At 49.1% G+C, this 25945-nt stretch overlaps 1 protein-coding gene across 11 annotated transcripts in view; it reads left to right on the top strand.

Moving 5' to 3' along the window:
• The window catches only part of ERC1 (ELKS/RAB6-interacting/CAST family member 1), a 255436-nt gene that overhangs the window by 212710 nt on the left and 16781 nt on the right, over positions 1 to 25945 (top strand). For 9 of the 11 annotated variants that reach the window (XM_029054283.2, XM_029054280.2, XM_029054282.2 and 6 more), the window contains 2 exons: positions 10471 to 10569; positions 25180 to 25368. In XM_029054283.2, the coding sequence (XP_028910116.1) occupies positions 10471 to 10569; positions 25180 to 25368 (288 nt within the window). Of the gene's footprint in view, positions 1 to 10470; positions 10570 to 11319; positions 11387 to 25179; positions 25369 to 25945 lie in introns of those variants that run through there. The other 2 variants (XM_029054286.2, XM_029054284.2) reach the window with 1 other exon arrangement.

Genomic DNA, 25945 nt, shown 5'->3' with positions numbered 1-25945 from the left:
GTTAACCAGCAGACAAGTGGTGAAGCTGGGATTTTTTTTTTTAAAGTGGTATTTGCTAAGCACTTTCTACGTGCCAGGCACTGTCCTAAGGGCTGGGTTAGACACACTCCATGGTTCACATGGGGCTCACAGTCGTAATCCCCATTTTCCAGATGAGGGATCTGAGGTACAGAGAAGTGAAACAACTTGCCCAAGGTCTCACAGCAGACAAGTGGCAGAGCTGGGATTAGAACCCAGGTCCTTCTGATTCCCAGGCCCGGGCTCTAACCACTAGGCATGCTGCTCCTTTTTTGAGTGAAAAGGAGTAGAGGAACTCACCTAGACCCACTCACACTCTGTCCTCGAGCTAAGGACCGATCTAGGTTTCCCAGCAGGTCTGGAAGACCTCTTGATTTTTGTTCCATTTTTTTGACGCTGGCACCGGCATTCTCTCCCGTAACAGGTTAAAAACCAGCCTGAAACGGCCAGCAGCTCAATCCTCTCATTCTGGCCATCTCCCCGGAGGACTCACAGCCTCCAAAACCTGTGACAGATAATGCTCTTGGCTTCCCTTCCTTTGTCTGAACCAGAACGTCGAGTCTCTGCCAATCGCTGACATTAGCGGTGGTTAAAAAAAAATCATAGAAGCCGCTTAATAATCCATAAGAAAACACATATGTATATGTTGTTTAAAACTCTGTCTGTAGAGGTTCATTTGCTCCATGAGTAAGGATTGTGTGTTGAGGTTTTTTAAAAACAAAACCCAAGTGAACTCTGGTCTTTGTCCTCCCCAAGACTCTTCTGAATCCCACCAAGACATGGATCCGATTTTGATGAGTTCTGCTCACTTGGAGTCAGTGAAGCCCAGAGGTTGGGAAAAGTGGGGACATGTGGATTCATCCCAGTTTCCCTCTGTCCGTGTGCTCCATCCTTCTCCTCATGGCTTCCAGATGCATCCCAAGACTTTGTCAAGATTTTTGATATAACCCTTCCTTTCTTCCTTCCCGCGCACCAAACCTGGCTTCGCCTTCCTTCTGTCAGGCCACTGCCTTTTATGACACCGTGGGGAGTTGATAAATCTCTCGGCTTCCCCGATTCCTCCCCCGCCACCCCAACGAGCCCTCCATTTGTAAATAAATCAGTGTGCGTTTCGTGTCCTCGGGCTCCTCCTGGCCAGCCTCTTCCTCCGCCATGGCCGGGGCTGGCATGATTTGTGGCCCCCATCTCTGGTTCCTGGGCATTTAGCGAAATCCACCTGCCCTCCCCCCTACCAGTCCATCCATCTGAGGGCTAGGTCCCTTCCAGCTCTGGAACTGGATTCATCCCAGGTGGAGACATCCCATAAAACATAGGCAGGACTGTTTTTTCTCAAGGTTTATGGACGTCCATTTAGGAGAGGTGGCTTCCTAGTCAGTCATATTTATTGAGCGATTACTATTTGCAGAGCACTGTACTAAGCACTTGGGGAAAGTACAGTATAACAATATAGCAGACATAGTCCCTGCCCACAACAAGCTTACAGAGTAGAGGGGGAAACAGGCATTAATATAAGTAAATAAATTACAGATATAGGCATAAGTTCCGTGGGCCTGGATGAATAAAAGGAGCAAGTCAGTGAGATGCAGAGGGAGTGGGAGAGGGGAAAGGAGGACTTAGTTAGGGAAGGCCTCTCCTAGTGAGTGGGTTTAACTAGTTCCACCTCACTGTTGAAATAATAATAACAATAATAGTAATGTTGGGCTTGGTAAAGCGCTTACTATATGCCAAGCTCTGCACTAAGCTCTGGGGTAGATGCAGGTTAGTCGTTTCCTTGTCCCACTTGGGACTCACAGTCTAAGGGGGAGAGAAAATAGCTATCGGTAATTTGGTCAGTCAGTCAGTAATATTTATTGAGCCTTACTGTGTGCAGAGCACTGTACTAATTGCTTGGGGGACTACCAAGTTGGTAGACCGATAATTGTGGTATTTGTTAGGCACTTGCCATGGGCTAAGCACTGTACTAAATTCTGGGGAAGATGCAGTGTAATCCAATTGGATTGTCCCACGCGGGGCTCACCATATTATGGGGGACAGAGAACAGGTATTGAACCCCATTTTACAGATGGGGAACTGGGGCCTGGAGAAGTGATGTGACTGCCTCCCTTGATTGAGCAATGAAATTCCTGTGTGACTGCAAAAGAGGGCAGGTGGGCTGTGAAGAAGGGATTAGTCAACTGGATCGAGGCTACATTTGGGCCTCCCTGCCGTTCTTTGGGGACCAACCTCTTGGCACCTTGGGGGACAGGGCCTTTTTTTTTTATGGTATCTCCTAAGTGCTTACTATGTGCCAGGTACTGTTCTAAGTGCTGGGGCATTCCTTCATTCATTCAGTTGTATTTATTGAGCACTTACTGTGTCCAGAGCACTGTACTTAGCACTTGGAATATACAATTCGGCAACAGATAGAGACAATCCTTGCCCAACAACAGGCTCACAGACTAAAAGGGGGAGACAGGCAATAAAACAAAACAAGTAGTCAGGCATCAGTACCATCAAGATAAATAGAATCATAGATATATACACATCATTAGAGTAATAAATAATATATACAAATATACACAAGTGCTGTGGGGAAGGGAAGGGGGAATGGGGAGGGGAGATGCAAGGTAATCAGGTTGGACACAGTCTGTGTCCTACATGGGGCTCACAGTCTTAATCCACATTTTCTTTCACTCATTCATTCAGTCGTATTTATCAAGTGCTTTCTGTGTGCAAAACACTGTACTAAGCGGTCCGGAGAGTACTATATAGCAACAGACACTTTCCCTGCCCACAACGAGCCACAGTCTAGAGGCGGAGACAGACAGTAATATAAATAAATAAATAACAGATATATACATGTGTCGTGGGGATGCGGGGGAGAGGTAACTGAGGCCCAGAGAAATGAAGTGACTTCACACAGCAGACAAGTGGCGAAGCCGGGCTTAGAACCCAGGTCCTTCTGCCTCCCAGGCCCAGGCTCTATCCACTTGGCCATGCTGCTTCTCTACCCTTTTCCATGGGAGGAAGGGTTTCTTTTCATCTCCAGGGGAGGCACGTCACAGAGCTACAAAATGCCCATTGGCATCTGGTTGCAAACTGTGTCGCCTTTGATAATTCTCCTCCCTTTAAATATGTGAAAGAAAAGTTTGGCACAGCAAGATGGGCAATTAGCTTGAAACAAATAACAGAATGTCAGAAATGTCAGCCGAAGGGATTATAAAGCAACCATCCGTTTTCTGACTAGTGACAACTCTCTCCCTCTTTCTCTCTCTCTCTCTCTATCTCTCTCTTCCCCCTCCCTCCCCAGAGGCCTAACCGACTGTTGCCTGAAAGTGGCTTCCTGTGTCTTTTCCAGGATGCGCTTCAGGCTAAATAAAAATTTGGATGGCTGGGCCGTCAATTCAATCTGCAGACGCAGAAAGCCCCCTATTTCCAGAACCCCGTCATTACGACTTAAATTACAATCGACCGTCACCAATGTAAGAAGACTAATCTTAATGACATCTCACGGGGTCTGTTAGCCTGGGAATTTCCCGTAAATGAATTAGGGACATGGTACCTGATCTGTCGTGCCTTTGGGGGGGAGGGGGAGGAGAGAGAGAGACCCCATATTTTGCTGCGGCTTCTCCGGGTTCTAATCAAGAGCTTTTTTGTGCTATCTCTGCACTTGAATCTGTCCCCTTTGGGAACTTGGTATACACTCCACCCTCAGTCCCACAGCATTTATCTATAACTTAATTTTCTCATATGATGGTCCCTCTGCCCCTCTAGACGTTTAGCCCATTGTGGGCAGGGAACGTACTCTACCAAGCACTCGGTACAGTGCTCTGCATATAGTAAGCACTCAATAAATACCATTGATCGATTGATGGATGCAAGATAATCAGGTCCCAAGTGGGGCTCACAGTCTGAGTAATCAATCAAGTTGGAGGAAGAGGAGGCATTGAATCCCCATTTTGCAGATGAAAGAACTGAGGCCCAGAGTAGTGAAGTGACTTGCCCAAGGTCACCCAGCGGGTAGACGGCAGAGCCAAGATTAGAACCTTTGATTCCCAGGCCCACGCTTTTTCCACTAAGCCACCCTTCTTCTCTTCCCCTGGGGCACAGAACTTTGCAAACACAATCTTCTGTGAATGGGTGACCTGCAGTGGATAGAAAAAATAAACCTAAACCCACTTTTCAGTTATTTCCATTTTTTCAAGTTAGTACCAAATTACTACAAGTGAAAATCACCTCCACATTTTCCCCTCCCCTGCACCTCTTTAACATTCCAATGACGGGACAGATCTGACTTAATCTTCCTCTTGAAGAATTCATTATCACGCTTCACAGGGCAGGGCAGGGCAACTTTTTCTGCCCTGCAGAGAATTTTCCATAAAGTAGTATCTTTAGAGTTTGCTGGGCAATGGAGCGTACTGAGCGCCTACTGAAGAGTGACAGACAGTACTTGGCCCTTGGGGTAATCCTACAGAAACACAAACTCCTTTCCCTGCCCTCTGGGAAAGACATTTGAATGTAAATCTGAGTGGTTACAACAGATCCATAGGTGAGACTGAGTGGAAACCGGCAGAATTGGGATGTTTTGCCTGTGAAACTTGCTTTTTCGGTATTTAGTGAGCGCTTACTGAATGCACAGCACTGTACTAAGCATCTGATCCCTGCCCTCAAAGAGTTTACAGTTTACGGGGCGGGAACAGACATAAAAATTAATTACATACTGGGAAAATAATAGAGTATAAGGATATGGACCTAAGTGTTGTGGGGCTGGGGTGTCAACGTGCTTTGGACTGGAAGCTCGTTATGGCAGGGAACCTGTCCACATGTTCTTTTGTAACGTACTCTCCCAAGCGCTTAGTACAGTGCTGTGCACATAGTAAGCACTAAATATTTATGATTGATTAAGACATACACAGCCGGGGCAGAGTTGATGCAGAAGGGAGGGTAGGTAGGAGAGGTGAGGCTTTAGTCAGGGAAGGTCTCTTCGTGGAGATGTGATCTTAGGAGGGTTTTGAAGTTGGCCAGAGTGGTGGTCCATCAGAAAATAGTAATAGTAATAGTAATTATAGTATTTGTTAAGCACTTACTGTTTGCCAAGCATTGTTCTAAGCGCTTGGGCGGGGTGCTCACAGTCTTAATCCCCATTTTACAGATGAGGTAACTGAAGCACAGAGAAGTGAAGTGACTTGCCCAAGGTCACACCACAGAGAAGTGGCAGAGCCTGGATTAGAACCCAGACTCAGTTCCTTCTGAGTCTCAGGCCCGTGATCTGTTCACCAGACCATGCCTCTTCTCATTCACTAGGCCCCGCTGCTTATCACTGATGGATTAATTGATAATGTAGGCGGTGACACAGCTGTCCGGGGTGGGTGGTCCTCCCTCACTCAGCACTGACGGGAATGCGACCGAGGAATGAAGCTAGGGAGATGTTTGGCCCAAGCCAGACATCAGGCCTGGGGCGGCTGGATTTCTGGCTCCGTCCCGGATCCACTTGACAAGAAGAATCATTCAATAATGACTTAATCTGGGGCCTCCTCAGTGAAACGTTAAAGGATTAATAAAGCTTGTTTAGGCTGGCGAGCCCAGCCAGGAATTGTGGGGCTCCAATTTTTTTACCAAAAATGCAAAAGAAATAGCTGATGACATCATTGTTTCCAAGGTACGCAAACCCCTCAGCCAGGCATTACTCCCAGGGGAACAAACTCTGAGAGTCGGGCAAGGTGGCCCGGCCCTGGCTAGTGGAAGGCACCTATTTCTTGTAGTGTCACAGTTCCCTTCACTCCTCCGACACCATCTGACTCAGTGGACCTCGGTCTCCACCCCTCTCTCACACCTGCCCTGAAATTCCTCTCCATCTGTCAAGTCACTGGTCTCTCCATCTTCAATGCCCTTGTAAAATCACATCTCCCCCACCCTCTTCAGAGGACCAGAGTTCTAATCCCTGCTCCACCACTTGTCTGCTGTGTGACCATGGGCAAGTCAGTTAACTTCTCCGGGCCTAAGTCTCCTCATCCGTAAAATGGGGATTAAGACTGTGAGCCCCACGTGGGATAGAAACTGTGTCCACCCCAATTATTTTATATAGTGCTTAGTACAGTTCCTGGCTCCTAGTACGCACTTAACACTACCACAAATATTATTATTATGTGATATTCATACCTTCACAACTCCCAAAGCACTCATGCATATATCCTTCCACTCTGTTGCTTTCCTTATCTGAAATTTATTCTATCGTTCTCTCCCCCACTAGACTGTAAACTCCTTGTGTACGGGGATTGTATCTACCAACTCTGATTGTACTCTCCCAAGCACTTAGCACAATGTCTACTAAGTATACGTGATTGATTGATCGATTGGTTGTTGTCCAGTCGGCCAAAATCCCTTTCAATCAGCAGTGTTTGTGAGTGCTTTCTCTGTGGGAAGCACTGTCCCTGTTCTTTCTCCTCTCCTGGCAGTAGTCCGTGCCTCAGTGACCTCTGCTTCCTGTTGTCCAGAACGACTGGGCACGTGTTCACCATTAAGCTTCCGACCTCTCATCGCCCGGAGGGAACTGATTGGTTTAGGGAAAGAGGGAGGGGGCCTTTTCCACAGGACACCACAATCGACCCCTCCAACCCACCCACCCGTGAGCCCAGAGGAGCGGTCGGGACTTCTCCTGCGTTAGAGGGATCTTAGGAGCAAATTAACGTCCAGTCCGGCCTGGGACCGTGGAGCTGTCTAAAAATGGGAAAAGTGGACCCAGTTCCGAGCAGAGGCCAACCCCGTGAGGCTGCGCGGTTGAAATATGACGACACTCACTCGTGATTGTTTTGAGTTTCCAGGTTGCTATCTGTCAACCCAGAATGTAAACTCTCTCTCTGGCCTTGGTCTGTGAGCTCCACAATAATAATAATCGTGGTATTGGTTAAATAATGATAATAATTATGGTATTTGTTAAGCACTTACTATTGTGCCAGGGACCGTTCTAAGCACTGGGGTGGATACAAACAAATTGGGTTGGACACAGTCCCTGTCCCTCGAGGGGCTTACAGTCTCAATCCCCATTTACGGATGAGGTAACTGAGGCTCAGAGAAGTGACGTGACTTGCCCAAGGTCACACGACAGACAAGTGGTGGAGCCAGGATTAGAACTCATGACTTTCTGACTCCCGGGCCCGGGCTCGATCTACATGGCCATGCTGCGTCTTTGTGTCTGATCTGCTTACCTTCTATCTACCCCAGCACTTAACCCATAGTAAGCGTTTAACAAATGCTGTATTATTATGGCCTGTAGTAAGTGCTTAACAAAGACTGTCATTATTATCATCATCATCAACATCGTTATTATTATTTAAGGTCTAGAAGCCCACAAGAGGGAATTTGTGATTTTTTCCCCAGCTCAACTGCTCCCCGTCCAAATCGACCAGGCTAAGACATCGCATGTCTGCAACCCCTTTGATTAAAGGGTTTCAAAGCCCTTTGCGCTAATTTGTGTAACCCTGAGGAGGTTAATACTCCTGAATTAGCCGCAATCATCGCCGAGCGACTCAATAGGACCAACGGAGTCATTAGAAAGTCCATGGCCAAACTAGGTTGCCAAATCAGACTTCCTCGACGGCCCGGGTTCAAACCTCTGGGCCACTCCGTCTCCTGGCTAGAAAGGCTTTTGTCTCTGAAATTCTCCAGATTCCGCCTTTTGGCATCATAATGTCTTATACTGGCACCAAGACAAATGAGCTCAGTTTTTCTATTGGAAGGGTTTAGACACACACACACACACAAACACACACATGCAATCACACTCACATGAACACACACTGAGTCTGTAAGTTCTTTTTCAATTAATTTCTTCTTTTGCGGTCATCTCCGTCCTTCAGTAATCGGAGCTTCGCCACCCCTAGCTAATAGTGAAAACTGTGGCATCTGATTAACACTTATGTGCCAACTCTTACTAGATAGAAGATAATGGGGCCTGATAAAATCCCTGTCCCGCATAGGGCTGAGAGTCTAAGAGGGAAGGAGTGTGGGTATTTAATCCCCATTTGACAGATGAGGAAACTGAGGCACAGAGAAGTGACTTGCCCAGATTCACACAGCAGACAAGCGGCAGTGCCGAGATTAAAACTCGGGGCTCCTGATTCCCAGGCCCGCGCTCTTTCAACTAGGCCACGCTGCTTCTGGTCCGAAAGGCAAATCACAGCTTCTAATATTCTTTCTTCTCATTTATAAGTTTATCCGGGTATTGGACTGTCCCAAGCGCTTTACTACAGTGCGTCCCCCAAGTAAGCGTTCAATAAATATCAATGATCGATTGATTCTCTGCGGCTCCTAGCGTGTTTGATAGGCCAGTAGTAAGCTGCCAGTTTCTGACTATGGAGACCGGGACATCGAATAACCCAGCCCAGCGTCCTGCCTTCCCCCTTTCTAAAATGGCTGAAGTAGAAAAATGGTTTTCCGTGGACTTCCTGGATCCAATCAGGTTTTTTTTGGCTACGGCTCTTTGTTGGGACCAACTCCTCCAAGTGCGACTTATACTTAAGCGATACTTCTGATCCATCCTGGATCTGGATGTTTACCACGTGTGCTTCTTGAACTGCACGGCCTGTTCCTTTAGCTCTCAAATATTAAACGTTAGCTTCGTCGCGTCCCGCGAAAATGAGTGGCCGATACCTATCGTTTCTGGTCTGCATTCCTATTAGGCTTAGCGTGAAAAGTTCGTTCAACCCAACGAATGAAGTTCAGATGTTTTTCTTTCACTTTGTGAGTTTTCTGAAAATGCTCTCTCCCTTTTCCAAGTTGGCTTTGTGAGCAAGTTTTTCTGTTTGTATGTTTTTTAATGGTATTTGTTAAATGCTTACTATATGCCAGACACTATTACCAAGTCCTGAGGTAAATAAGAGAAGCAGCGTGGCTTAGTGGCAAGAGCATGGGTTTGGGAGTCAGAGGTCGTGTTTTCTAAGCCCGGCTCCGCCACTTATCAGCTGTGTGACTTTGGGTGAGTCACTTAACGTCTCTGTGCCTCAGTTACCTCATCTGTAAAATGGGGATTAAGGCTGTGAACCCCATATGGGACAACCTGATTACCTCATATCTACCGGAGTGCTTAGAACAGAGCTTGGCACATAGTAAGCGCTTAACAAATACCATCATCATCATCATTATTATTATTATTAATTAAAGCTATGCAGATTGGACACAGTCCCTGTCCCACAGGGGCTCATGGCCTTAATTTTACAGGTGAGGCAACTGAGGCCCAGAGAAATGAAGTGACTTGCCTGAGGTCACACAGCAGACAAGTGGCAGACCAGGATTAGAACCCAGGTCTTCCGGCTCCTAGGCCCATGCTTTATCCATTAGACCTCACTGCTTCCCAAGTTCTGTGCTTTTGGCAAAAGGACTTAAGAGAGAGAGCCATGCTATGATGGGGACAGATCAATGATCCGCCCAGCCCAAGAGAAGCAGCATGGCTCAGTGGACAGAGCACGGGCTTAGGAGTCAGAAGTCATGGGTTCTTATCCTGGCTCCACTACCTGTCAGCTGTGTGACTTTAGGCAAGTCATTTTAACTTCTTGGTACCTCAGTTACCTTATCTGTAAAATGGGGATTAAGCCTGTGAGCCTCACGTGGGACAACCTGATTACCCTGTATCTCCCCCAGCGCTTAGAACAGTGCTCGGCACAGAGTAAGTGCTTAACAAATAGCAATATTATAAAGAGCAAAAGCTTGCTTGGAAGAACTGTGACTTTTCTTCACCTCTTGACCTCTAAACTAAAAACCATGAGAGTCCTTCAGGGATCTAGCAAGTACCTTTTTCCACCAATTCATCTAAACCCTTCTTAAACCGATTATTATTTTCTCCCTGCTTGGTTTCCATTTAGTAAAAGTAGTAGATGATTATAGTAATAGTTGGAGGGAATTGTAATAGTAAGATTAGACTCTGAGCCCGTCATTGGGCAGGGATTGTCTCTTCCAGTTGCCGAATTGTACATTCCAAATGCTTAGTAAAGTGCTCTGCATATAGTAAGCGCTCAATAAATACTATTGAATGAATGAATAGAAAGCTCTAGAACACCTCAGGGGGACGGAATACATCTACCAACTATTCTATTGTACTCTCCCGAGCACTTAGCACAGTGCTCTGCACACAGTAAACCCTCAATCAATACCACTGATTGCTTGATTGATAGAATCTAGGTCTCCTGCCACCTTTTGCTGTTATGGGGCAAAGGGAAAGATCCACTCAGCTTTTCATTCATTCATTCATTCAATAATATTTATTGAGCACTTACTCTATGCAGACCACTGTACTAAGTACTAAGCACTAAGCACTTGGGACCGTCCCATACAACAGAATTAGCACACTCGTTCCCAGCCCACCCTGAGGTTATGGTCCAGAGGGATCTGCTCAGGTGGGCTTTGGGGAGTATTTCCTTCCTGCAATATGGCCCTATTTAATTCTTTCTCTCTCTCTCTCTCCCTCCCTCTTGCTCTTAGACTCAGAATCGCATGAAGCTGATGGCTGACAGCTCCGACGATGACCACCTCAAATCCTTGCATTCCAACCAAACCAACCAGAAGCCCTCCCCGGACCAGGTACGCTTGTCCCCCCCTCCCCCCGCTTGTCTTCCACCCTTTCCAGAGAGCCGGCTCTGATTTGGAGATCGCCCCACCCAACTCGCTGCCCTGTGAAAAAACCAGTGATGCAGAGTGTCATACCAAGTGTAGGCTCTCCCTCCCTTCATTTTACCTGGGAGAGGCAGAGAGGCAGAAGTCAGTCAGTTTTATTGAGCGCTAACTCTGTGCAGAGCATTGTTACTCGGCGCTTGGGAGAGTACGTTATAGCAATGTAACAGGCATTCCCTGCCTTCAAGGAGCTTACAGTCTAGAGGAGGAGAAAGACATCAATAGACATGAATAAAATGACAGATATGGACATAGGTGCTGTGGGGCTGGCATGGGAGATGAAAAAAGAGATCGAGTCAGGGCCATGCAGAAGGGAGTGGGAGAAGAGGAAATGAGGGTTTAGTCAGGGAAGGCCTCTTGGAGATGTTCCTTCAGTAAGACTTTGAAGGGAGGGGAGAGTAATTGTCTGTCAGATATGAAGAAGGAGGTTTTGAGAATTGGGGAAACATGGACACTTTGAAGCGTGCCCATTGTGAGAAAGTAAATGTCTTCAAAGATGTGGCTTCGTCGATCTGTTTCGGAACATAAAGGAAATCACGGGCCATCCTTTTGTCTTATTCGTTTTATACCTGTGTCTACGCTTTAAATACTAACCGACTCTTTTTCCATTTCCACGCTGCTTTGGGAACCTTCTCGCCCTCGTCGTCTCTCTCCCGATAGGACGAGGAGGAAGGTATATGGGCGTAACCCATCAGTCGCTCTTAGCTCAGCCATTTTGTTCAGAACGGTGAGAACCACATTCGCTTAATGTCCACACATCTCACCCACACACCCGACTTTTGTGTGATCCGTGCCAACCCCCGGCTGGGCTTACCTGTGGCCTATTTTCACCCGCTGTCAGTGTGTCGTGCCATGCTTCTGACCCATTCCATCATGATGTCTTTTGTGTCCTGCGTGCGGAGGCTGGTTTGGGAGGAGCGCACCTCCAGGGCAGGGGTGAAGGCCTCGGGAAGACAGGATGTCACATCAGCAGCGTCCCCTCCCAGCAGAGCCCTGAGAATTTCCCTCAGACCCGAAAGCGGAAACTCAGTCCCGGGCCCAGGCCTCTGGGCTGAGGGTAGACTTGTGATTCGGCCTCCCTGAGCCCCGATCCGCCACCCGGTCGGGCTTTCCGAAACGAGACCTCTGCCCCAACCCCATTCCCGGCTTCGTCTTCCTCCGCGAGCCGGGAGCGGTCACGTGGCCCGGCTGGATGTTTCCCAGTGGCTCGCCGAGGACTATCGGGTTGAGAAAAGAAGGGGGATGTTTGAAAGTCAGCGCGGGGAATAAGATTTCTCTTCCCTTCCATGCCTCCCCCAACCTCCGGAATAACTGCTGTATTAAACAGCTGCCAGGTCACTGTCTGGCTTTTCCTTCCCAGGCCGGCCGGCTGGAAAATGCAGGCCAGCTGCGGCAGTGTCTCCCTTTGATCTCAGGCCCTGGAGGTTCGACTGAGGAAATCCTTTTCTGTAGAAAAAATAATAATTATGATTAATAAGTTCACACTCATTGGTGGCCTTGCACTCCCTTGGATGCGATCTCTCTCTCTCTCTCTCTCTCTGTCTCGCTCTCTCTGTCCCTTTGGGCCTGAGGGTGATCTCACTCTTTCGGGCTAAGCTCGGCGCCCCCTGCAATGTCAGGGTCCTGGGGCCGAGCCCGCTCAGAGCGGCGAGAACCCCTCGAGGATCTGGCCGGGGAAGAGGCCGTGAGGTAAGTCGGCCGACGGGAGTCGTCTCACAGGGAGAATCCGGCCGACTTGCACCTGGCGGCGGCGGGTAGGGAATGGGGGGCGGGGGTCATCCGTCAGCCAGCTCTTCCAGGGCAGAGGGCATCATCTGGGGCGATGGTTTTGCCTCTTCCTTTGCCATCCCTCCGGGAGGGGCGGAGCCCCGGAGTCTTCCTGCTCAACCACGAGGGCGTCGGGTCCCTGCCCGTCGTGGAGGGGGACGGGAAGGCCTCGGCCTGCCCGGGGTTGGGGGTCCCACACGCACAATGGAGAACTGGGGTGTGTATCGGCCACCAGCCGGACGGCATTTCTCCACGTCCCCCGAGGAAAGGCACTTGGACAGCCGCTGCGGGAATTGGCGGAAAACGGGGCCGAGTAGGGAGTAGCTAACCCTATCTTCCGCTCCCCTCCCTCCCTCCCCAAACATTCCTTCGACCCCCGGGGGAGGACCAGAGCGGCGGGGGAGAGAGGGTGCTGTTTGTGCTTCTGCTCGGGGCTGGTACCGCACCGGGGGTCACCGCAACGTCAACTGCTTCAGTTTAACATGTTCCAACTGTTGTAAGCAGGCCCTAGATGGAGGTCTTGACCCAGGGCTCCCTGTGTGTATGTGTGACCTTGTGTGTGTGTGTGTGTGTGTGTGTGTGTGAGTGTGTGAGTGTGGGGAGAGAAGGTAGGGGTATGTTGGGGGGGGCGGGGCAGAGAAGTGGGGCGTTAACAATCACTCTACCCGAAGCCCCGCACCGAGGCTTTCTCGTGGACAAAGGCTACAGAAAATGGTTCTGCTGGTCTCCTTCTGGTTTCTAAAGGCTTGTACCTCCAAAGCAGAGAATCCTGATGAGGAGGACGATTATTGTGGTATTCAGGGAGCATTTAGAGGTGCCAAACACTGCGCTGAGTGCTCTAGAAGATAGATGGCAAAAACAGTGAATCCCCTTATTTCTCCTTCCTCGGGGCCAGGCCAACCAGGCCTTGGGAAAGGGAGAAATCCCCCAACTGCGACAGGGGAGCAATTTCTGTTTCTCACATCTGCTGCCATTTTCTTGTACCTCTCTCAGGGCTTAACACGGTGCTTAGCATGTAATAAGCACTTATCAAGAACCATTTAAAAATTTTTTAATTCCATTCAGCCGTGGAGCCCTGTGAGCGAGCGAGCACGGATGGAGATGTGACCCCTTCCCCAGCCCTTCTTTTTTTTATGGTGTTTATTAAGCGCTTACTATGTGTCAAACATTGTTCTAGGCGCTGAGGTAGGTACAAGCTAATTAGGTCAGACACAGTCCTTGTCCCGCATGGGGCTCATAGTCTAATCAGGAAGGAGAACGGGGATTTAATCCCCATTTTACGGTTGAGGAAATGAGTCACAGAGGAGTTAAGCAACTTGCCCAAGGTTACACAGCAAGCACTTGGCAGGGCCGGGATTAGAACCCAGGTCCTCTGATTCCCAGGCCTGGGCTTTTTCCACTAGGCCATGCTGAGTCCAAACTGCTTGAAGGCAAGGATCTTGTCTTCCAACTCTAGAGTATTGTCCTCTCCCCAGTGCTCAGCACATGATAAGTGCTCAGTAAATACCATTGATTGGAACAGCATGGCCTAGTTGAAACGTCACTAGCCTGGGTGTCAGGGGATCTGGGTTTAATCCCATGCCTGCTGGATGTCTTGGGCAAGTCTCCTCACTTCTCTGGGCATCGGCTTTCTCGTCTGTAAAGTGGAGATGCAATAACTTTTCTCCCTCCTACTTAGATGGCAAGCCCCATGTGGAGCAGGGATCATGTCTGACCTAAGCATTGTACTAAGCGCTGGGTGGATGCGAGAAAATCCGGTTGCACACAGTCCCTGTCCCACCTAAGGCTCACAGTCTTAATGCCCATTTTACAGATGAGATAACGGAGCCACGGAGAAGTTAAGTGACTTGCCCAAGATCATACCTCAGACAAGCAGAGGAGCCGGGATTTGAACCCGTTCTTCTGACTCCCAGGCCCCAGCTGTAGCCACTAGGCCACACTGCTTCTCTGAGATCTGGCCCAAATCCCCTTGCAACACCTCAGGGAGATCTGAAGTTCCTCGGTCAATCAGTGGTATTCATTGAGCGCTGACTGTGTGCAGAGCACTGGACTACGTACTTGCAAGAGACACCTTAATATAGGTAAGCTCACTGTGGGCTGTTTATTGTTGCATTGTACTCTCCCAAGTGCTTAGTACAGTGCTCTGCACACAGTAAGCTCTCAGTAGATATGATGGAATGAATGAATTTGGTAGACATGGGCCCTGCCCACGAAAGAATTTAGGGTCTGAGGGGCCTAGACCTTCCAGTTCTTGGGGGATTGGCAAGCGTTGGCCAACCTCGAACTAGGGCCCCAGGGCCCAGCTAGGAAACAACTTCTGAATCACCACCCCTCTCCCTGGGAGCCCCTCAGGACAGACATTACTTATTCACCACTGATGAGTAGCCGGTGATCAGTGGGATTTGATGGTCACACACTCATCCATTAGGACTCTCCCGTTTCCTCCATTTAATAGCTTCCTGCCTCTGGCCCAGCTCTCCGCAGAAATTGGCCAGACCCCCGCAAGGGGATTGATGGGAGGGGGGTTAGCAAGGTGAAACTGAAGAGAAACAGTGTGGCCTCGTGGATGGCGTCCACGCCTGGGAGTCAGAGGACCGGGGTTCTAAAGCTGGCTCAGCCACTTGTCTGCTCTATGAGCTAGGGCAAGTTGCTTTTCTTCTGTGAACCTCAATTACCTCATCTGTAAAATGGGAATTAAGACTGTGAGCCCAGGGTGGGTCATGGACTGTGTCCAAGCTAATTAGCTTGTATCCACCCCAGCCCTTAGTTCAGTGCCTGGAAAATAATAAGTGCTCAACAAATACCATAAGAAAAAAGTAATAGTAATAATCCCGGCTCCGCCACTTGTCTCCTGGGTGACCTTAGGCAAGTCACTTCATTTCTCTAGGCTTCAGTTTCCTCATCTGTAAAATGGGAATTCAATACCTATTCTTCCTCCTCCTAAGGCTGTGAGCCCTGTGTGGGACAGGGACTTTGTCCTACTTGATTATCTTGAATCGAACCCAGCGTTTGGTACAGTGCTTGACATATAGTAAGTGCTTAACAAATACCATGATGATTATCATTAGGCTTATGGCATCAACATCAAAGCATCCACAGACCTGGGGCTGGAGCAAGATAATTTCAAAACTCTGGTTTTGTAGGGACAACAGAAACGTGAGCCGGTTCCCTTTTAGAGAGGCGGTGTGTTCGCAGTCAGTCTGTCATACTTACTGAGTACTTACTGTGTGCAGAGCACTGTACTAAGATTTTGGGAGAGTACACTACAGTGATAAACAGACGCATTCCCTGCCCACAACGAGCTTGCAGTCTAGAGTGGGGGAGACAGTTGTTAATATTAATTAATTTCAGAAAAAACCTTCCTCTTCCTACAGTATCTCATTGTTGCCCATGTTATGTGAACTGGCCACATCATCTCCTTTATCCCTGTGATAACCTCTGGCCAAATCAATCAAATAGTGATATTTTTTGAGCGTTTTACTGTGTCCTAGGCGATATTGCAAGTCCTGGAGTAACAGGACTTCCAAGTCTCTTAGCGCCCCACCCCGGGAGGGTGAAGGGGGGGCGGGCTATGTCTTGAGGAGAGGGAGAGGTGGTTAAATCATTGTGTAGGAGTGGACAAGGTGGTATTTTGGAGCCTTCAGTCAGTCCAGGGACTACAACCGGCTCAACGAAGCCTCGGGAATTTCCCCCCTTAATAAGTACCAGAAGCAAATTTTGACACAGAGCAGCAGCCCAAGTGGAATTTGACCCCGGATTTTCAGAAGTGGATCCTAGATTTTCGGCGAGAGGCCTCCCGGCTGCCAGGCCGTGGATGGAATTTGGGGAGCCCCAGTAGTCCGCAGCCCATCATCACCTGGAAGATTTGGGGGCTGGGGGCAGGAGGGGCTGATGGTCAGAGGATCACCAAGGTGAGGGAAGCCCCATTACTTGGAAGAAACCAATATGGGTCTGACTATGGCACCGTCTTCCCAGTGAGGTCACTTGGGTTTGGTCATGTGGGTGACAAAGAGGAGTGTTAGCCCCATCTACACCCCCAAACCCCTCCAGGAATCCCCAGGGAAATAATCACTCAGTCAATCAATCAATGGTATTTATTGAGCACTTATTACATGCAGAGCACTCTACTAAACTCTTGGGAAAGTACAGTGCAATTAACAGAAATGTGCCCTGCCCACAGTGAGTTTACAGTGTAAAGGTTAAAAAAGGAAATGAGAGACTCGATCACAAATCCAGTCGATCAATCCGTGGTATTTATTGAGTGCTTATTGTGCGCAGAGCACTGGGAGAGTCCATTGTACCAGAGTTGGCTGACACGTTCCCTGCCCACAACAAGCTTACGGTCTAGAGGGGAAAGGCAGGTATTACTATAAATAAATTAATTATGGATATGTATATAAGTGCCATCGGGGCGGGAGAGATAAAGGGAACAAATCCAAGTTCAAGGGGATGTGAAGGGAGTGGGAAACAAATCCAACATGGGACCTCAAAAACAAGGAGAAAGGAAATCTAGATTATTGTCTTTAGAATCCCAAGACATCCACTTGTATTGTCATTCTTAATCCCTCATCGCTCTCCCAAAGTCTAGTTGCTTCTCACAGAAAAAAAAAATCCTGACCTGTGGCTTCAAGGCTGTCTTACCAACTTGTCATATTAACTCCTCTACATACCCACTTGTTGCCATCTTTCTTCCCAACATCCTGCACTTTCAGCTCTCTTCTGTCCTTTCGACACACACTCAGACAGACACACATCCCTTCATGATCATATTAACTGTCTCAGCAGTACTCTTATGTAATCATCCGTTCATTATTGATGGATACATCTCCTTGCATCATATCTATCCTCACACCCCTTCAGCTATCTTATGGTTGCCATGTTTAGGTCACCTTTTTTTTTCCCCCCATTAGACCGAAATCTAATCAAGCAGAGAGATCATGACTTTTCTTTGTCTGCACATTCTCCTGAGCTCCTGTCTTTATGACCAGGTGCTGAGACTATATGGTTGTTGACCTCTAGATTCTAAGCAGGGAATGTGTTTATTACATCAGACTCTCCCAAGCACTTAGTGCCGTGTTCTGCATACAGTAGGTGCTCAATAAATACCATTGACTGACTGGCCGAAAGTGGTGGCCCAGGTCCGCTCAAGCCCCACGTAGAGTGGACGGCTAAAGCTACTGAGCGAAGACTAGAAAATCTCATCAGGAAGAGGAAGAGACTGCCACAAAAGTGGTCCCAGAAAGAAAGCTATTGCCCATCTGCAGGGTCAGATTTTAGCTAAACTGCAGGGTCGCCACTGCCCCGCCTCCCACCCGGGTTCTCGGCATTTCTCAGCGGGAAGGGCCTGTAGGAAATCTGAAAAGACAATCCTGGGTGCAAGCTCTAAAAAAGGATCCTTATTTGAGAATCAGTCAGCTCAATAAATACAATCGAATGAATGAATCAATCAATCAATGGGACTTTTTGAGCGCTTACCATGTACAGAACACTGTACTAAGGGCTTGAGAAGAGGACAGAGGGACAGAGTTAGTAAACATGTTCCCTTCCCACAGGAAGCTTGCGGTCTAGAGGGCGAGGGCAGAAAAGAAAAGGGCCAACCTCTTCCCTCACTACCTGTCCATGCAATAAACAAAGCAGAATCGATTGTGGCATTTAACAGGAGAAATCAAGCAATAAGTAATCCAGAGGGGTTTTCTGTCCCCCTGAAAAGCAGTGTCTTAAGGAGGCTGTACCCGGATGAAACATTGCAGAGATTAGCAGAGGGTCCCCATGGCATATTTGCTGCTGGCCAAACAGATCAAGAGACTACCCCCACGCCCCCCTTCAAATTTAGATTTCCACCTTGAAGACTTCCGCACCCCGATCTCTCCCGCTCTTTCCCCTTTTTTTTCTGTTTGAAACTTGGCTGTGGCCAGTACAATTTCAGGGAATGAGCTGCCTGCATCCCAAGACTCTCAGCTTCCCAGACTTTCGGACCCCTTCAATGTCGAGGCAGCCGGGCACCACTCCCGGACATGTGGGCCAAAGCATAGGAAGGAGAAGCCCCTTGTCACCGGGGGCATGTTCGCTAGGTGATTACTATGCACCAAGCACTGTGCGAAGTGCTGGGGCAGACCCACAGAAACAAGTCTGACCTGTTGGGAATGTAGACAAACCCAAGAGGAGAGAATAGACCCCTTCATCCCTACTTTCACCAGTACATGATGATGATCATGATGATGATGATGGTGGTGGCATTTGTTAAGTACTTACTATACATCGAGTACTGTGCTGAGCGCTGGGGTAAATACAAGGTCATCAGGCCGGACACAATCCCTTTCCCATTATGGGCCTTCCAAGTCTAAGCAAGAGGGAGAACAGGTATTGAATCCCCATTTTACAAATGAGGAAACTGAGACACAGAGAGGTGACTTGCCCAAGGTGACTCAGCAGCCAAGTGCTCAGTATAGTGCCTGGCACATAGTGAGTGCTTCACAAATACCATTTAAAAGAGAGGGAGCAAAGCCAGGATTAGAAGCCAGGTCCTCTGTTTCCAGACCTGGGCTCATTCAACTTGGCCATGCTGCTTCTTCCTTAGTAGCCCAGCTCTTTCTCACCCCCATGTTTCCTGCGCCACCCTGGGGCCCACCAGAAGCTCTGGCCAAACCGGTCCCGGTGCCACCGGAAGAGTTGTGAGCCCTCAGGGCAGGGGGCCTTTACATCAGGAGCGCGTGAGCTCTGTCCTTGATGCTCTACTGGAAATAACCAAAACAACCTGTGCCTCGCGTGGTTTCTGGTGAGTGATTTAGGTGACTCGCTTCCATGACTCACTTGATTTATTCTTCTGTCTGAACCGAGGAAATAGCTTGGCGGTTAAAGCGTCATCATTGGAATATCTCCTCTCTGATTCCCATTCAGATCCAGGCACGGGGAGGCCGGGTAGCCAGAAGGGAGACCCTCAGGGCCTTGCCGGGATGGGGGGGTGGGGATGTGCCGTTCTGCGTGGACGGCGAGAGGCCATTTTAGAATGGTTCTTCAGGTGGCCACATTCGGAGCTTTAGCATCCGTCCGAAAGGCCACACATCCTCACTTGTCCTCTCCAAAAAGCAGAATAGGTTTTATCTTAAGAACTGCCCGTTCTGGCGTGAATCGAATCCCCTTCCAATCTCCCGCTTCCCCCGCCGCACACAAGACTGTAACGCTCTCGTCCGTCTCCCGGTCTTGAGCTGACTTCCATTCAGGGCTGACAGGTTCCATTTCCTGGAACCGCGCCCCACTTTCCTCTCCCCTCCAGGTCCGTTTCTCCTCCCGTCTCCATCTTCTTTTCCATAACTCACAGCGGGCTCTGAGCTAACTGCTCCTCGCCGCTCATTCTCCCTGGGCCTCAAAGCGATTGTCTGCCTTGGGTTCGAAGAAGGATCTTTCCTTGGACTAGAAAGCGTTGCATCACCTAAGCAAAGAAGCTAATCTGTTTTGATGGGTCTTCACTCTCCTTCCTGATCTCGGGAGGAGGCAAGGGTGGCCGGCTGAAGCTGGGTTGAGGTGAGGCTGGATTGTATCACTGTCTTCCTATTACCCTAGGAGATCAAAGCCTAGCACAAATAGAGGTTTATTTTCTGAAACATTCAAAACAGATGGGTGAGTTCCTCTCTATCCAAATGCAGGCTTCCAGGCACACCCTGGCTAGGGGGATTTCTGCATCAGCCTCCTCTCTGACTTGCTTGTCTCCTGCCTCCTCTGTCTCCCACTCCAGTCCAAAATTCACTCTGCTGCCCAGATCATTTTTCTACAGAAACTTTCAGTCCATGTTTCCCCACTCCTCAAAACCCTCCAGTGGTTGCCCATCCACCTCCCATCAAAGAGAAATTCCTTACCATCGGCTTTAAAACACTCAGTCACCTTGTCCCCTTTTACCTCACCTCACTGCTCTCCTACTACAACCCTCCCCACGCGCTTCACTCCTCTGGTGCCAGCCTACTCACTGTACCTCGTTCTTGTCTCACCACCGACCTCTCGCCCGCGTCCTGCCTCTGGCCTGGAACGCCCTCCCTCCTCATGTCCGTCCTGCCTCTGGCCTGGAACGCCCTCCCTCCTCATGTCCGACAGACAATGACTCTTCCCCCTCTTCAAAGCCTTATTTGAAGATACATTTCCTAGAAGAGGCCCTCATTTCCTCTTCTCCCACTCCCTTCTGCTTCGCCCTCGCAGTTAGAATTGCTCCCTTTATTCACCCCTCCATCAGCCCCACAGCACTTATGTCCACATCCGTAATACATTTATTTCTGTTAATGTCTATCTCCCCTTCTAGACCGTTAGCTCATTGGCGGCAGGAAGCGTGTGTACCAACTCTGTTGTATTGTACTCACCCAAGCTCTTGTACACAGTAAGCGCTCAATAACCACGATTGATTGATTGGGCCTATTTCCTAGAGGTCCCAAGATCAGGTCCTTGGTGTCAAACTGCCCGACGTCCGGTGTGCGTGCCAGTGAACCGGGTGGTGCCCTCGGCGATGCCCGTGACGATGACCGCTGGAGGTCCGGGTTGTGCCAAACACAGCGAGCGTCTCCTAGCAACAAACCCTCTGCCTTTTGGCCGTTGGCCTCGCAGAAGGGAGCGGATGGAGAAAACAAGTGTTCTCCCTTCCTTCTTTCCCCCCTTTTTTTCATTCCCTTCCTAAGCCTGGATGGCTCCCAAGGTTAAAGGGGAGCTCTGGAAATCGTTAATCCATGGGATTTGTTCCTGGTGTATCAAAATTTCAGAAAGAATTTGCTTTCTAAATATGATTTCCTGATTGACTCTGGCAGAAGTAAATCCGGGAAAGACAGCTCTTTCCAAGCCTCCAAGATACCCCTCCTCTCCTCAGTCACGGGGGGAGGGGGAGAGGATGTTTCCGCTGGGCGGGAATGGAAAATGGAACGGGTCTGCCGTTGGCACGGGGAAGCGATGAGGTGGGGAGGGGGCTGTGGGGGAGGTGAGGAGATTCCAGCTTGACCGATGACAGAGTCCCACGCGGGGGCCTCCCTGGCCTCTTGCGGTGACCAGCAAGCTGTCTCTAGGGCTTCTACTGATAGTAATAGTATTTATTATTTATTTAGCCCTCATTTCCTCTTCTCCCACTCCCTGCTGCGTCACCCTGATTTGCTCCCTTTATTCACCCCTCCCTCAGCCCCAACGCAATTATGGACGTAGCTGTAACCTATTGATTTATATTCATGTCTGTCTCCCCCTCTAGACTGTAAGCTCCTTGTGGGCAGGGAATGTGTCTACCAACTGTTATTTTGTACTTTCCCAAGCACCTAATATAGTGCTTTGCAAACAGTAAGCGGTCAGTGAATACAAATGACTAATTGATTATTAAGTACTTATTATGTGCTAAACATCGGTTACAAGATAATAAGATCAGGCAGTTTCTGCTGTAATAATAATAATGATGGTATTTGTGCCAAGCACTGCTCCAAGAGCTGGGGTAGATACAAGGTAATCAGGTGGTCCCACATGGGGCTCACATTCTCAATCCCCATTACAGATGAAGTAACTGAGGCACAGAGAAATTAAGTGACTTGCCCAAAATCACACAGCTGACAAGTGGCGGAGCCGGAATTAGAACCCACAGCCTCTGACTCCCAAGCCCGGGCTCTTTCCACTAAGCTATGCTGCTTCTCTGAACACAGGACTCCCAGTCTAAGAAGCCTCCCCTGACTGCACCCTCCTTTTCCTTATTTGCCCTTCCTTCCCCATTGCCTTTGCACTTGGATAAAGACCCCTTAAACTCTGGCTATTTGCCCCATCTTCAGCCCCGTAGTACTTACATCCATATCCTTATACTCTCCCATTTTCCCTATCTGTAATTTATTTTCATACCCGTCTCCCCATCTACACCGTAAGCTCCATGTGGTGAGGGACCGTGACTTGCCCACTCTATTATGTTGTCCTCTCCCAAGCCCTTAGTCCAATGTCCTGCACACAGTAAGCTCCCAGTCAATACCACTGATTGATTGAGACGTTGGGTCAGCAGGTATCCCATCTCCATTTTGCAGATGCAAAAAATGAGGCCCGGAGCTCTCAATAAAAATGATTGCTTGATTGATTAATTGGAGAAGTGAAGGGATTTGGATGAGGTTTGCCCAGCAGGCCTGTAGCAGCTCTGGGAGCAGAATCATTCTCTCGTGACCCAATCAGTCAATTAATTGATGATATTTATTGAGCACCTACTTTGTAAAGAGCATTGTATTCAGCGCTTAGGAGAGTACAACAAAATCAGGAGACACCTTCCCTGCAAGACTCCCAACCCATGCGCTATCCATTTGGCCACATTGCCTCACTGGGGCCAAGCAGCCGCTCTTAGGCTGACGGGGGGCATCCGAGAGGTGGGCTCTGTTTACACTGATGGGAATGAGGGTGAGTTTTTCTGCAGGGCTCCCCAATCTCTGGCCGCTTTCTGGTCCTCTCAAGTGGCCAGAAGGAATGACTACGGAGGTTCTGACAAACTGGGCATGGGAGGACCAAGCAAGAGAGTGGGGATGGTTCAGTGCAAGCCCTCCCCGCTCCTGCACAAATATCCCGGTGGAAAGCATGACATACCTTTTCCCACTTGGTTATTGGCTGCTGAGAAGGGCTCACCCGATTGGCTAGGAAAGGGACCCTAATTGATTCCTCAAGTACCGGGTACAAGCCACCAAAATACTCTCAGTGTGATACTCTCACCCCCATGGACACAATCCTAATAATTCTGGTGTTTGTTAAGCGCTCACTGTGGGGCCAAGCTTCGTAGTAGATAGAAGAGGACCTGGGTTCTAATCCCACCTCCACCCGTTGCCTGCAGTTTGACCTTAGGCAACTCACTTCACTTCTCTGGGCTCGGTTTCCTCATCTGTAAAATGGGAGATGAATGACCTGTTTGTCCCTCCCTCTTAGACTGTGAGCTCCATGTCGGACAGGGACCGTGGCCAATCTGGAATTTCATATCTACCCCAGCGCTTACAACAGTGCTGGACACATAGTAAGCGCTTAAATGCCATCATTGTCATTATTAATAAGATAATCACAGTCTAAATAGCAGGGAGAAAAGGCATTGAATACCCATTTGGCAGGTGAGGACACTGAGAAGCGCCGTGACTTGTCCAAGCTCACCCAGCAGGCAAGTGGCAGAGCCAGGATTAGAACCCAGGTTCTCTGGGCGCTTTTCCACTGGGCCACGCCACTTATCTCACTGCAAGGAGGTTCATCTTCAAAGGGAGACCAGAGATACTTTCAAACGCTACCTCAAGGGCTTCCAGCCTGTGAAGCTCTGTTTCCTGGATGTCTTCAGCTCTGGCAGCTACCGAGCAAATCCCAGGGAGGTAGGAGGGAAGCAGAAAAGCAGCATGGCTAACTGGATAGAAACTGGCCTGGGTTCTAGTCCCGGCTCTGCCACTTGTCTGCAGTGCGACAAGCCACTTCACTTCTTTGGGCCTCGGTTATGTAGAAAATGAGGATTAAGAGTGTGAACCCCATTTATATCTACCCCAATGCTTCGAACAGTGTTGGTACATAGTAAGCATTTCGCAAGAACTGTAATTATTATTGATGCTCTTCTGCCTTAATGGGCCCTGTTGTGGACTCTCCTGCCGCCTCAGTTACCTGCCTCCAGTTTTCCATGCTGAGTCCCAAGCCTCAGACCCCTACTCCCGCCTCTCTGGCTCCCACACTTTCTCCCCCACGCCCCGTCCGTACATCCCCAACCCCCAGATTTTGAGGCCTTCTTGGCTCTGCTGAGGGCAGGAAATAGGCCGGGAGATTCCGGGCAGAGACTCCAATCCATTCGGGTATGGATTCCATTTGTCATCCGTGTTTCACACCTATCAAGCTTGAGACGTTTAGGACGGCTTTTCCCAAAGCAGAGATTCGAATAGGCGGAGCCGTTAGAAGCCTTTTTATCCGAAGCTGTTTCCTGCCTCTTTCTAATTAACAGGGGGGTGGGGGGAGATTTTTCATCCTGCCTCTAAATCCAGAAGTGGATTTTCTTTTTATTTTTGGTCTTTTTGGGGGAGGAGGAATACTTAAATAAAATATGGCAACCCATTTTGGAGCTATAAAAACCCTAGGGAAAAGAAATGGTTTTTCCAAAACACCCACCTAGATAAGCAGCCACCTCTCAAAAGCTCAGTCTTCTCCAGACTAAACCGTAAAGCCGCCCGTCTCTCTCTAACACTTCGGAGAGGTCGGTGTCTTGAAAGGAGAAACTGAGTCAGAGAACCCCCTCCTTGGCTGTCCGTGTGGCGATTAGAAGCCCAGTGGGAGTTAAGACTCCCAGCACTAAGAGCCTCCATTTCTGAGCCATCCCCATCACCGATCCATATATGAGATGACCTTCCCATTCCTGGAATTCAGGAGGGAGGTTTTTCTGGTTTGGGCCTGGTCGAGAAGGAACATGGGGGTCAGTGGGGTTTTTAAGGGGGAGTATTGCCTAAGGTGGCACTGCTTGGCATAGCTTCCCTATGGTATGTAATGATAATAATGGTGGTATTTGTTAAGCGCTTACTAAGAGCCAGGCACTGTATTAAGCGCTGGGGCAGATATAAGCAAATCGGTTTGGACGCAGTGGTTTCTATAGTTTTCACTGACCCTAAAAATTTCCAGGTGTGAATTGGTCGTCTGGGGCTTTGACTCCGTTCTTTGTTTCCTCCTGCTGCTGGGTCGGGGAGTGTGTTAGTTTGAGTGGGGTGTCCCCCAATGTCCAATGCTCCCAATCCAATGCTCCCAACCACCGACCCTGCGCCTCCCCTTCCCATTCAGATCGTCCAGCCCCTCTTAGATGTCGACCAGAACCGCAGCAAGCTCAAGTTGTACATCAGCCATCTGACCGCCTTGTGCCAGGCTCGAGACCCCCTGATCCTGCAGGGGCTGACGCCCCCCGGCTCCTACCGCCTGGACCAGGACCTAGCAGCTCGGGACAGCGAGCTGCAGAAGATGACCCGGGAGCAGGTGAGTCACCCGGGGGATCGGAACCCCCCTCCCCAACCCTCACTCCTTCTTCCGTCGGTCAGTCTTCCCCAGGGACGTCATCATCGTCCTCATCGTCATCATGTTCGGGAAGTGGAGGGTCACATGCAGCAGGAAAGCAGCAGGTCGGGGATTCGAACCCAGGTTCCCTCCCACCCCCCTTTTTTTGGGTCGGAATTTGTTAAGCGCTGAGTGCCAAGCACCGTGCTAAACGCTGGGTTAAATAGAAGCGAGTCAGGATGGGCACAGTCCTTGTCCCACATGGGGCTCACAGTCTTAATCCCCTTTTTACACATGAGGTAACTGAGTCAAAGAGAAGTGAAATGCTTGTCCAAGGTCACAAAGCAGGCAAGCAGCTGAGCTGAGATTCAAACCCGGGTTCCCCCCAACTTTTTTTTGTTTGGATGGTGTTTGTTGAATGCTATGTGCCAGGCACTGTACTAGGTGCTGGAGTAGATAGAAGATAAGCAGGTTGGACATAGTCTATTTCCCACATGGGGTTCACATCCTTTATCCCCATTTTACAGATAAGGTAACTGAGGCACGGAGAAGTGAAGTG

The sequence above is a fragment of the Ornithorhynchus anatinus genome, chromosome X4, assembly GCF_004115215.2.
Source record: "Ornithorhynchus anatinus isolate Pmale09 chromosome X4, mOrnAna1.pri.v4, whole genome shotgun sequence".
Lineage (NCBI taxonomy): Eukaryota > Metazoa > Chordata > Mammalia > Monotremata > Ornithorhynchidae > Ornithorhynchus > Ornithorhynchus anatinus.
This window is presented reverse-complemented; position numbering and strand designations above follow the sequence as displayed.